At 35.7% G+C, this 14,094-nt stretch overlaps 1 protein-coding gene across 2 annotated transcripts in view; it reads left to right on the plus strand.

Moving 5' to 3' along the window:
* The window catches only part of GALC (galactosylceramidase), a 61,742-nt gene that overhangs the window by 20,878 nt on the left and 26,770 nt on the right, over positions 1-14,094 (plus strand). For both annotated transcript variants that reach the window (XM_004426427.3, XM_014784471.2), the window contains 3 exons: positions 444-574; positions 9,688-9,843; positions 12,756-12,880. In XM_004426427.3, the coding sequence (XP_004426484.2) occupies positions 444-574; positions 9,688-9,843; positions 12,756-12,880 (412 nt within the window). The remainder of the gene's footprint in view (positions 1-443; positions 575-9,687; positions 9,844-12,755; positions 12,881-14,094) is intronic.

The raw sequence follows: 14,094 nt of genomic DNA on the forward strand, positions 1-14,094 counted from the left end.
TTAAAGCATTTTACCAAATGGTATGTTTAATTTGATCTCAATTTTATTATTGCGTCTGCATAAGAAAATTCCTGAAAGAGTGCATACCAAAATAATAGTAGTTATTTCTGGGTAGTACTATTGTGATTTTTTTTTTTTTAAATTTCCACCCTCCCTCCCAAATTTTCTATGATTAAACATAATTTTAAAGTCAGAGGGAAAATACCTCCAAAACATTTTTACCTCTTTTTTTTTTTTCCTTTTCTTTGTACATTCCCACTAAGTAGGTTATCTTGATGATAATGCTTTCATTTTCCACAGGAGGCACATTTCTATTGAGAAATAATATTGACACTATCATCCAGGATACTGATTTTTGAAGATTCTTTGGCTATCTTGGCCATAATTCAACAGCTGAAAACTCATTTGTAACCTTTCCTATGTTGTGTTTCTCTCTCTGATAGGTGTTAAGAAGAATGCTGAACTATCAAGGTCTCCAGCAAGTGAAAATCATCGCCAGTGATAATCTCTGGGAGCCCATTTCTGCTTCTATGCTGCTTGACCCGGAGCTCTTGAAGGTGATTGATGTTATAGGGTAAGGAATGTCTCACTCTGAAAACTAGGTTTTTGGTTGCTTGCTCCAGACACTGACTGTGCCTTTGTTTTGCCTTCTCCTCCCATTAGATTACGTTCTCAGAAGGCAGCTTCCTTGTATTTACCTAACTAAAGCACATATAACTGATATTTCATTCCTTTTTCTTTGAAATGTCCATACTTTGGTATCTTTCTATGACAATGAAATGTATTGGTAACTTTTAAAAAAATTGTGTTAATATTTGGAGTAATAAAATGTAACTTTGTTTAGATTAAGGGGCAGAGTAGTATTTAAATTTTAGAAGTGATAAAGGTGGTGTTGTGAAATCAGTTCCTAACTCTCAGGCTTCCTGTGGTTGGGAGTTCTCCCGTGAACACTTGTGTCAATGGTATGGTGTCGTCCATTGTGATATGGTGTCGTATCTCCCCAGCACTATGGCTTTGACCCTGCTCCTTAGTCCAGTTCTACCTTTCAGCCCTCTGGGCTTTGACCTCACTGGGTTCCAGCAGTATTTTTTTTAAAGTGAATTTGAATTTTGTCTATCAAGACAATGTATATAAACATTTGAAAAATAGAATACATGTATGTGTGGAATTTGTTCTTTCTTCAGTGTGAAGGCTCTGCTTGATCTACATGTGCTTTTTTTTTTTAATATGTATATATTTTTGCTAAGGAAGATTCACCCTGAGCTAACATCTGTGCTGATCTTCCTCTATTTTGTATGTGGGTCACCACCACAGCATGGCTGCTGATGAGTGGTGTAGGTCTGCACCCAGGAACGGAACCAGGGCCACCAAAGTGGAGTGCACCAAACTTAACCACTAGGCCACAGGGCTGGCCCCTACATGTGCTTTTTTTTTTTTTTTTTTGTGAGGAAGATCAGCCCTGAGCTAACATCCTTGCTAATCCTCCTCTTTTTGCTGAGGAAGACCGGCTCTGAGCTAACATCTATTGCCCATCCTCCTCCTTTTTTTCCCTTTTTCTCCCCAACGCCCCAGTAGATAGTTGTATGTCATAGTTGCACATTCTTCTAGTTGCTGTATGTGGGACGCTGCCTCAGCATGGCTGGACAAGTGGTGCATCAGTGCGCGTCCAGGATCCAAACCCGGGCCGCCAGTAGTGGACCGTGTGCACTTAACCGCTAAGCCACGGGGCTGGCCCTACGTGTGCTTTTTTTAATGAAAAATTTTGAACGTACACAAAAGTAGGCAGAATAATGTAATGAATATCCATGTTCTCATCACCCAGCCTCCATAACTATGAACCCATGGCCAATTCTCCATCCACATGCCCATCCATTCCTCTCTCCTTCCTCCTCACATTATTTTGAAGCAAATCCCAGACATTATATTATTTCTTCCGTAAAAATTTTACCATGTATCTCTAAAGATAAGAACTCTTTTTCTTTTTACCGTAAACAATACCATTATTACATCTAAAAATGTAATAGTTTCTTGATATTATCAAATATCCATTTTTATTATTTTATAGTTTTATTTTATTGAATCCAGTTTAGATTCAGACATTGTGATTGGTTGATATTTGTCTCTTCTAATTTTTTAGTTCTCACTCTTTTTTCCTTTTTTTGTCATAGAAACTTGTTTGTCCTGTAAAGTTTCTCACAGTTTTGATTTTACTGATTTCATCCTTACAGTTTAGTTTAACATGCTCATCATTCTATTTCCTGTTAGAAATTGGTAGAGGCATGATTAAATTAGATTTAGACTTAATTTTTTTTTTTGGCAAAGAAAGTAAGATACATTTAAACATTTCATACATTGAAATTAGAATATAATTTTTGCCTTTATTGTTAAAACTTTCATAAATAACTCAAGTCTTGAGGGAAAATCAAGTTGTGTTGATCCTGAATATATTTGGCTAGGAAAAAAATATTTAAATGAAAGTGTGGGTTTTACTGTATCTTCATGAAAATGGATGTTTAATTCGTTTTATCTGTATTGATGAGTATTAAATGCAATGAATTCTCCTCTGAGCATTGCTTTAGCTCTGTCTCATAGAGTCTGTTTTGTTATTATTATTTTCTAATTTTATTGCATTGTGGTCATTTAATGCTGAATGTATTATTCATTTTTTTTTCAGAACTTTCCCAAGAGTTTCTTTTTGTCTTATTATATTAGGATGTATTCTCTATCAGGATACAAGAGTTGATGTATATTATCTACCTTACTGATTACATTGTTTAGATATTTTGTATCTTAATTATTTTGTTTCTTTGAACTATCCAGGATTACCAAGAGAGTTGGTTTCCTCTTATTAGTGGGTTTCTATTTCTCCTTTCAATCTCATGCAGTTTCTGCTGTATGAAAGTTGCTGCTGTGTTATTTGGTACATAGATATTAATACATGTTTTATCTTCATTATAGTTTGTAGCTATTAACATTAGAAAATGTTATTCTTTGTCTCATACTAGTTGGGTCGAATTTTGCTTTGCATGTGACTAAGATAGAGACTTCTGCTTTCTTTTCATTTGCATTAGCCTGATATATCTTTGACCATACTTTTATTTTTTACCTTTCAAGGTCATTTTGTTTTAGGTTTGTTGCTTGCATATAGCATAGATTTAGATTTTGCTTTTTTAGCCGCTCTAAAAATCTTCATATTTTAATGAGTTAAACTTATTTGTACTTATTGATATAGCTGAAGGCTTTGTTTTCTATTCTACTATATTATCTTTTGTTATTTAATGATTTATTATATACATACACACACACTGATACAAACTCTTTTGCTATGTGATTTGTTTTCTTTGCTCTTTTTAAAGGAGGTATTTTTTTGTTATTTAGCAAGATTTGACTTTTGGTTCTATTGATTACCTTTATACTAGTACTTTATACTAGTGGTTCTCAGCTGGGGATAATTTTGCCTCCCGGGATATATTTGGTAATATCTGGAAATATTTTTGATTGTCACTGGCGTAGGTGCTACTGGCATCTGATGGGTGGAGGCGGGGATGCTTCTAAACAACCTCGAATGTACAGGATAACTCCCCCACAACAAAGAATTATCCAGCCAAAACGTCAACAGTGCCAAAGTTGAGAAACTTCGTACAACACTCTTAGTTCCCTCTCTATTTAGATATTATCTATTGGTTTACTGTAAGCAATAATAAAGTTATCTCATGACCTCTTCTTCCTTTCCTTCTCTCTCTTCTTCACTGGAATTTTAATTACCAGAATTTCTTAATCTTTGTACTCCTACATGAGCTTAAGCTTCTACTCTCTTGATTTGTCAGCTGCAAGTTGTAACCTTTTGCTCCTTGCCAATTGGCAAACGTAGTTTACATTTCACTTTATTTCCTCCTTCTCCTATTTTGTGTCAGCTATATTATTTATATATTATCAGAACATGTAATATTTATATACTGTTTAATTACTCTTTCTTTTAGTCTAGTTCTACCATTAAGCATATGGTACCATTAAACACCATTAAGCACCATTAAGCTCACCTTTAAGTCTTTTGTTGTTTTCTCCGTTAGTTTCTTGGATGTCAGAGTCTTAATATTTACTGTATTTCTTAGGAAGTGCTAATGGGAACAATATTTCTTCATCTCTTACATTTTTATTATTGTTTATCTGTGGCCTTTATACTTGAAGGACAGTTTGGCTGGATTTAAAATCCTTGACTCACATTTTCTTAATCCTTGAGTATCATAAAATGTACTCCATTGGTTACTTATGTAGCATGTTGCTGTTGAGAATTCTGATGCCAGAATTCTTCCCCACCCCTTCACCTCCCCTTGCACCTCTCATTTATCCTAGTGTAGAAGAAACTGCTAGTAGTCTTCCAAAACCCATCCTATTCTTCCTGGGCACAAGGCAAGACTCTCAGCATTCTTTGCAGTTAAGATGTAGCAATATTGAGGCTGGCGTGGTGGCATAGTGGTTAAGTTCGTGCACTCCACTTCGGTGCCCCGGGGTTTGCTGTTTCAGATCTTGGGCACGTAGCTATACACTGCTCATCATGCTGTGGCGGCATCCCACATGCAAAATAGGGGAAGATCTTAGGCACAGATCTTAGCTCAGGTACAATCTTTCTCAGAAAAAAAGATGTAGCAATATGATTAAGTTCCTGGTAATGAAATGAGAGCAAAAGTGATATGTAACACCTGTGGGTTTCACTCTAAGACTTGGGGTTCATTCTGTTTTTCCCCTTTTGTTTCCTACTGGCTGGAATCTGAGGCAATCATTTTGACCATGGAGAATATGACAAAGGAGGGAACCTAATTGCCTCAGTGATTTCTTGGGACTGAGCTGCCTCCACCAACCTTGACTCTCTACCTTCAGATGATTATATGGAAGTGAAATAAACTCTTTTTCTTTAAGCCACTGAGTTCTTTGTAGTCTAAGGCCTCTAAAAACTTTTTCTTAATTTTTCATGTAGACATTCTGTTTTGTCCCTGGGAATTCCGTATCTTTGCAGAATGGAGATAATCAAAAATCCTCCTATTAGTCAATGAAACTGTCTCCAAGAATAGCAAATATCTTTACACAGATATACTTATCTTACATTCCGGTATAAGGGATTACCTCTATTTCCATGGTGTGAAAATTGAAAGTATAACCTGGCCCCTGATTCGCTGAACTATGTCAGACTCCATCTCTGGCTTCCATGTGCTAGGATATCATTTAAATTGTTTTAACAGACCAAAACAGAATGTGATTTAAGCAAGAGAGATGCTTATTTCTCAAGTAAATGTCCAAAACAATATACAGGAGGATAGAGCAGCTCTGTTCTACAAGATGCTCCTTCAGTCTTGTGGTTCTGCCTTCGTTCAGACTTATTTTCTTTTCCTTGTAAATGACTCAGCACAATTCCTGTATGTCCAGAAAATATTTTTCATTAACTTTAAGGTCTAGTAGTTTTACACTATTTACCATTTCCAGGTACATAGTATATGCCCTTTCAATATCTATATTTTAAGTATTTTCTTATTTCAGTAAGGTTTACTTAAATTTTAATTTAAATAATTACTTTGCTCCATTACTTTGACTATCTTTTTGCAAGCCCCAGTTACACATTTTGGACCTCCTTTGCGTATTGCCTTTATTTTATATTTCTCTCAAATCTTTTTTTTTGGAGGAAGATTAGCCCTGAGCTAACATCCGTGCCCATCTTCCTCTACTTTATGTGGGACACTGCCACAGCATGACTTTGAAAAGCAGTGCATAGGTCCGCGCCCGGGATCTGAACCAGCAAACCTTGGGCCGAAGTGGAGTGTGCAAACCCAATCACTAGGCCACCCACCGGCCCCCTCTCAAATCTTTTTTCTCTCTTTATTTCTGTTTGCTTTTCTGTAATTTTATCCTTACTATTCTCTATTTCCCTTGTGTTTTCCACAGTGTCTATTCTATCTTGTGTTCCTTTTACTTTAGTCTTCATTTCTAAAATGTTTTTTCTTTTTTTATAATTATTCTGTAGTTCTCTCATTTTAGTTTCATATGCTTCTGTTGTCTAGTAATTTCATTTCCTTAAAAATTTTTTTAATTGATGTATAACATACAGACACACATACGTACATACATAAAATTGCACAAATCCTAAGAATATAGTTTAATGAATTATTACAAAGTGGACATACCTATGTGACTATCAGTGACATACCACCCAGGTCAAGAAGTAAAAAATTATCAATAACCCAGAAGCTCTCCCCTTGGAAGTCTTTCTAATCATTAGCCTCTCCTTTTGCCCCAGAGACAACCTCTAACACCACAGACTAATTTCACCTGTTAAAAACTTTATTTAAATGGCATTTTAGAGTATCTTTTATTTTGGTCAACATTATATATTTAAGATTAACTCATGTTGCCAGGTGTAGATGTAGTTCATTTTAGTTACTGTTTCACATTCAATTGTAGGAATATACAACAATTTACCCATCTATTCTTGGTTAGTGGTCATTTAGATTGTTTCCAGTTTTTGGACATTGTAGTATAGTGGAATTTTGTTCAGGAGATATTTAGTCCGAGGCTCCCACCTCCTTTAAGAAGAGTGTACCTCCCTGCTCCATTCATGCAGTACTTGGCCTGCGCTATGTTTGCAGATTTCTGTCTTGCAGTTACAGTACTTTCTGGGGTCTGCTCAGATCTGATCCCCATTCTCCCTACTGTCTAAATGTTGTCTCTCCCTCACCCTAAGTGTTCCTGCCTTATTCCATTTGGATTCTAATTCAAGCTGCTTATTCTCATGGTGAGGGTCTACCAATCCAGAAAGTATTAACGGTTTAAACCTGTGTTGCCCAGTGTGGAGCCACTAGCCACATGTGGCTATCGAGCACTTGAAATGTGGCTAATGTGAATTTAGGTGTGTTGTAAGTGTAAAATACACACTGGATTTTAAAGATTTAGTATAGAAAAGAATGTAAAATGTAATTTATTTTTTACATGTTGAATGATGATATTTTGGATATATTGGGTGAAACAAAGTATATCTTTAAAATTCCCTTTTGCTTTTTTAAATGTAGCTACTAGAAAATTTAAAATTGCATATATGGCTCACATTATATTTTTATTGGGCAAATCTGGTTTAAACTGTCACAGCGTTGTGTTTGATCTCTAAGTGAATTCACTGTTTTGGCATCCACCCCCAACTTCAAGCCTATGAAGACATTCCCAGTTTCACCAGTTGTTCTTCATGCTTCCACTTAGAGTAGGGTCCGCTCCTTTGGGGGTGAGTACCTGTTAGTGCCCTTGCATTTTCACAGTTTCCATATTCCGTCTGCTGATCCTGGGCCAGTCCTGATCCTGCAGGGCTCCTGTGCCCTAGTTTTGATGAGGATGTTGTCAATGGGTTTGTCCTTTCCTTTTGTCTGGTTGATCTGTTTGGTTTTAGGAGGAGTACTGGGGAGTTTCAGAAACTGGGGTGCTACCGTGATAGACCTTGTCCATAAGTTCTAATTTTCTTTTAATACAAACATGTTCCTCTGTTAGGAAAAACTTTGGTTTACTTTCCATGATCATAACTTTGTCATTGAAGTTTGAAAAATCATGCTATGAAATGATAGAGATGTTTTGCCTAATTATATACATTTAAAAATTATATTCTTAAAGAACCTTTACGTTTTGTTGAACTAGCAATGGATCACTGGGAGAGACCTAGATTTTAGTGTCAGTTCTGCCCTTGTTTGCTCAGATCATTTAATAAATCACTCAGGTTTTAAATGTAGTGTAACAGTTCCATTGTTTTCCGAATGAGGGATGTGACACCTATTTCTATAACTTTAAAAGGGATACTTTTTCAGATGACAAAAATAATGCATGCTCATTATAGAAAATTTGGAAAATGTAGAAAACTGTAAAGATAGAGTTAGAACTTACTCATAATCCTAACATCTAGAGATCATTGGTAACATAATAGCATATTACTTTCCAGGCTTTTATTTTTCACACAAGTATATTTTAACCAGAGAGCCACCAAACATACATTTGGCTGAGTGACAACCAGATGAGTCTTAAAATTAGTATTTGGCTGAGGCATCAAAGCTGAATATCATGATCATAGAATGAAGTTCTGGGATATAAGAATAAATCTAAATGTAAACACTTATTAAAATTATATTATTACTAAGATTAGTAGTCAGATTTTTCACATTGGGCATTCTAGTGCTGGAACAATAATTTCTTAACCCTGTTAGGTGCTGGCTTGCTCTTGGGGTCTCTGTAGTGTATATGTACAATACTGAATAGATGCCTGTTTTCAGCTGAGTTCAGTGACTCAACAAAATCTTGGCAGAACCTCATTTTCCTCTAATACTTCTTTTTATATTCTCTATTATATATTCTTTTCTTCCTCATGAAATCCTGGAATGCCAAATTGATATTGTACCCTAATTCCTCTTTGCTAGGTATAATGAATTCCCAAGTAGGACTTTTTCTTAAAAGATTCATGACCTAAATGGAATTAAATAATTAAAAACTAAAACAGGTCTTCACAATCATTCTTTTAATGTAATGAATACTGCTACACCAAACTAAAAAGATTAGAATTAAGATATATTCCAGTCTCCATTATTCTGCTTATATTATTATTAATTTTTTTGTAAATAATTGTTGGCCTAAAAAGTATACACTCATGTCCCTAAAGTTATTTAGCTAATGTGCTCTCTTATTATTGTATTAACTGTCAGTCTGTTTTCTGTTTTACATTGGAAATTTCTTAATTGTTTTTATTCAATAATCAATAGCTTCCACAGTCATCATTATGGCAGTATTTTACTCTTAGAATAATAAATATACATTTATACTTCAACTGACTGACTCCTCTCAAATGCTAGATTAAGGGGGGGGTTCATTACTCTGGGGCAGCGTTCTCAACCTCTGTACTTTTGATATTTTCACTGGATAACTCTTTGTTGTGGGGACCTGCTCTGTGCATTGTCGGATGTTTAGCAGCATCTCTGGCCTCTACTCACTAGATGCCAGCAGCAAATCCTGCCCTGCCCTGCCTTCTCTGCCAGGCAAGCTCACCCAGATTAAGAACCACCACTGCTCTGGGATAATAACTTGTAGTTTTCCCAAGGTAGTTTATTTTTTTTATTCAAGAAAGAACTCTCTTTGGGTTTTTGTTGCTTTTGTTTTTGCATTAGGGTAAATGCCAAGCTTTCTTTCCCTCCGTCTACTAGGGTTGGGAGTAAGGGAGGAAGTACTACTTTATATAATAGATTCATTAGTCTTAGTTTTGGCTTCCTTCTTACTCCTTCTTTCCTACTGTCCCAAGCTCTCTGCTTCCCCTGGGAAGTCTGAATCCTGCCTCCAACTCATTAATCTCTTGGAGGATTCTAGGCTGTGGCCTCCTCTGCTGCCTCCATCTGTCAACATGCTTCCATTCATTTTATGGTTTCCAGAAACAGAAATTTCTCATCCATTGATGATCTGTCCCATTCTGTGTGTTGTTATAGGTTTGTCTCATTTTAAGGGCATCCTGAGACACTAGGATGGGAAGCAGAGGCTTATGATCAGTCTGACGTCTACCTGGAAGCTGTCCGTTGTTTTAAAGTAGAAAATGTTGAAGAAGACATGTATTTGTATTCACTCATCAAATAGATAAAGTGCCATGTTCTGACTTTTTCCCATTTCTTCCCACTGTTTCTTTTCTAGAGCTCATTATCCTGGGACCTATACGGTAAAGGATGCGAGGTTGACTGAGAAGAAGCTTTGGTCTTCTGAAGATTTTAGCACCTTAAATAATGATGTGGGTGCAGGCTGCTGGGGTCGCATATTGAATCAGAATTATATCAATGGCTACATGACTTCGTAAGCTATTAAAAACTTTTAAAGGTTTTTATTTTGAAAAATTTCGAAAACAATAAGTAGAAAAAAGTAGAATGGACTTACATATTCTCACAACCTAGATTCAATGATTGTAAATGTTTTGCCTTATTAGCTTCATCTATACCTATATCCACACCTAAGCTATATCTATTTTTCTATATTTGAGTATATTCTGTATTGAATAAAGTCAGGCTTATTGAGATATAATTTATATACAGTAAAATTCATGCTGTTCTATGATTTTTGGCAAGCTCTCTATAGAACAAGTATAAGGTAAATTACAGATGTCATGACATTTCACTCCTAAGTATTTTAGCATGTGGCTCCAAAACATAAGAATATTCTCCTACATGATCACAATATCATTTTGATACATAAGAGCATTTAAAAAAATATTTCTAGGGCTGGCCCCGTGGCTTAGCGGTTAAGTGTGTGCGCTCCGCTGCTGGTGGCCCGGGTTCGGATCCTGGGCACGCACCGATGCACCGCTTGTCCAGCCATGCTGAGGCCGTGTCCCACATACAGCAACTAGAAGGATGTGCAGCTATGACATACAACTATCTACTGGGGCTTTGGGGGAAAAAAATAAAATAAATAAAACTTAAAAAAAATAAAAAATATTTCTAATACTCAGTCTATATTAAAATTTTCCTAATTGTCTCCAATAATGTCATTTATAGCTTTTTCTTTAAGGCTAAGAGCCAGTCAAGCACTATGCATTGCATTTAGATGTCATACCCTACAAATCTCTTTTAATCTAGAATATTTTCCTTCCCTCCTCATTTTTTATGACAGTGACCTTTTGAAAAGGCCAGGCAAGTTGTCTTGTGGACTATCCACTTCCCAATCTGCCTGATTGTTTCCTCACCGTATCAATTTGTTTAACTGTTACAGAACAGAGGTTCTTAAGGGAGAACATGGACTCTTTTTAATTTCTCAGGGAAGCATTTCTTAAATGCTTTGAGAAGGTTTAATTGTAATTAGCTTCAAAGTAGCTTCTAAAACAATGATAAATGGAGCGAAAGCAAGCCAGTACATACTTTTGTGATGTTAACCAGGGCTGATACATTCTTCTTACATCCTTTGTTCTTTTTCTTCTCTTTCTGAAAGAAAAGATGCTTATCATGGAGAGTTTGGTCCTAATAACTTAATTTAGTATTAAGAGTAATGCATGCTAATGGCAGAGAATTTAGTAACTGTATATAAGTACAAAGAAGGAAACAATATCACCTCTAATCTTTCCATCCAGAAGTAACCATCCTTAATAATTTTGGTGTATGTCCTTCCATTTATATTTATATGTATAAAATTGTAATACAAAACTGAGACTGTACTATATAATATTTAGCACATAAGCTGCTTTTCACTTAATAAGGCATTATGAACTTTTTCTCATATTTAGGTATATTTCTACTTCATCATTTTTAATGCTTATGTATATTCTGTTACAGAAAGCAGAATTTCCCAAATTTGCCTTGTCTTAGGAAGCACCTGAGATACTTGTGTTATTGATTCCCTTGGCAGCTGCCCAGATGCACTGAATCGGTGTCTCCAGGGCAGGCTCCTGGGACCCTGTCGGTCTATCCAGTGCCCCAGTGACGCCACACATTTGGGAAACACTGATGGGAAAATATATTATACCTCATTGACTATGCTCCTCTTCCTAGAAATGGAAGTTGTTTCCATTTTAGTTAACAGCTCTGTACACACTGAAATATCTTTGTACACATGTATGATTCTTTCCTTAGGATATATTCTTAGAAATGGAATGAATGTCTGTGTCAGAGGCATATAGATTTTAAAGGTTTTTGTATATTTTACAAAATGTTCTCCAGATAGTTTGTTTTAATTTGTACTTCTATCACTAGCCAGAGGAGATACCATGCATCTTGCAGTCCATGGGGAAAATCATGAGAACTCTTAACATTTTTGCTGGTAGTGAGGATTTTTGAAAATTGGGACTATTATTTCTACTTTGTTTTGACGGAATTTAGAAGGCTTTAATTTTTGAAGAATGTCAGTCTGTTATTTTATGATGGGTGAGGACTCGATAAGAAAAATTAAATTCTATGGGTAAGCTCTGGGTATTTTGTTTTTTAGCTGTGAGGAACCCAGCAGTACCAGGGTCCAGAGCCTCCCATTTGCCCTTGGATTTTCCTGAGAACCACAGAGTCACAATCTTAGAGTTCAGTGCCAGTTGTGTCCATCTGAAAGAATGGACCAAAATACAGCCCAGCAAGCTGATCTGATTAATACTTGTAGATGAAGCAGAATCATAGCAGTACTACAGCCCAGACCGTGTTCTGTGCTCTTCATATGCATCAGTACGTTTAATCCTCACAACAATCACGTGAGCTGGGTACAGTTATTATCCTCACTTTACAGATGAGGAAACTGAGGTCCAGAGAGGGTAAATGGTAGAACCGTGATTTGAACCCAGGCAGTCTGACTCGAAGGTTCTCGGTTGTAAAACTTTGCAACAGCTCAGACAAGTTCATAAAATTAGGTCACGAAACTGGGGCATTAAGAAGGCTGACTGTCAAAAGGAAAGCAAGTATAGGTAAAGCCTTTATTTATATTTGACTCAAATTTGTGACACGTCTGGTACTGATAGGGCATGAGTCATCTCTGGCTACACCATTGTTTAGTAAAAATTGTATGCCTCATGTACATTTGTACTTTTTATTATGTGATTCATCATTAAAAGTATTTAGATGCATCCAACACTGGATTTTTCAAAATGTGAATGAACTTAGGCAACTTATATTTTCTTGTTTCATTTTTTTGTCATTTACATATATTTATATAAACTCTGATAAGGTCCTTTTGCTATGGGCTTCCATTTTTATCACAAGCTGTTTTGGCATTTCTCTTTTATCAAACAAATCTTTTAGGACAATTGCTTGGAATTTGGTGGCTAGTTACTATGAACAGTTGCCATATGGGCGATGTGGATTGATGACAGCCCACGAGCCATGGAGTGGGCACTACGTGGTGGAATCTCCTATCTGGATATCAGGTATTGGTCAGATTCCATCCCTCACTCCCTAAATTCCTCCCTAAGAGACAAAGCAGAATGCACTTAGAAGAGATTATACAAACTGTGTGTATGTGTGTTTGTAAGTTTTAAGTGTGTGTCTCTGTTTTAAGCAAGATTTGCCCCATAGTGTTTTATAAGAATCTTTTGGGTAACTAGACTACTTTTTGTTTTCCATTCTTCATTATTCTAAGACCAGGCTCTCAGAAAAGTAAAGGAAAGGGGGAGAAGGAGAGAGAAAGGGATTGCTGTCTAGTGATGGAGATAGAAATTAATTAAATAATCACCTAAATATATAAGCACAAATTATGATAATTGCTAATAAAATGATGTATTTGTAAAGATTTATTACAACTCAGAGTATGTAAAAGTCTTAAAATTGGTCTTAGAGATACTTTATTCTTATTTATATTAATATAGTTTTGTTGATTAGAATACTGTGCTGGCAAAATCAAAGGTGGATGATGAACAAGTATTATATTTATTGAATTATTAAATGAATTAGGAAATGTAAAAGTTAAGTGATATATCATGGCTTTAGATTGTGCTCCAAATCTACTGATGCATGGATTAAAGATAATTTAGAAAAATTAATTTTCAGAAAAAGGTAAAATCATGACTCTCATACACATATAAAAATGAACTCATGTTTAAGATTTTATAATACTCATATGATATGAAGGAACCAAGCAGATCAACCATCCAATGCAAAGGAAAAATCAAAACAGTACAAATTTATTTGGAGTAAAAGAACTTGAGATGAACTGCAAAAGGAGGCAGACTAGGAGGCAGACTCCCACAGCAGGGAGGGGAGGAAATCAGTCAAATCCTCAGCAGCCAGGACGTAATGTCCATATCTATCAGTTGCCTAAACTTACAGTTTCACAACAGTTTAAAGACAATGAACAGGGCTATTGGCGATGCATCCTATTCCATTGAACCACGAAATGTTTTTTACAGTATCGTTAGTCACGATGGAAGTTGAGATCACGCAGACAGTGGATGGCATGGTGTCACTTTTTCATGAAGGGGTGTAACCATGCTAATAATGAATGTAATTTAAACAAAATAAAAATCCTATTGTTGAATAATATTCAAGTTATTTCTACAGTTTTTTTGTAAAAAATTAAACATTTATGACCATTTCATTTTAACATCATAACTACCATCATTTAAAAAAAATCAATTTCTCTAAA

The sequence above is a fragment of the Ceratotherium simum genome, chromosome 24 (genome assembly GCF_057802395.1).
Source record: "Ceratotherium simum simum isolate JZ-2026a chromosome 24, ASM5780239v1, whole genome shotgun sequence".
Taxonomy (NCBI): Eukaryota; Metazoa; Chordata; class Mammalia; order Perissodactyla; family Rhinocerotidae; genus Ceratotherium; species Ceratotherium simum.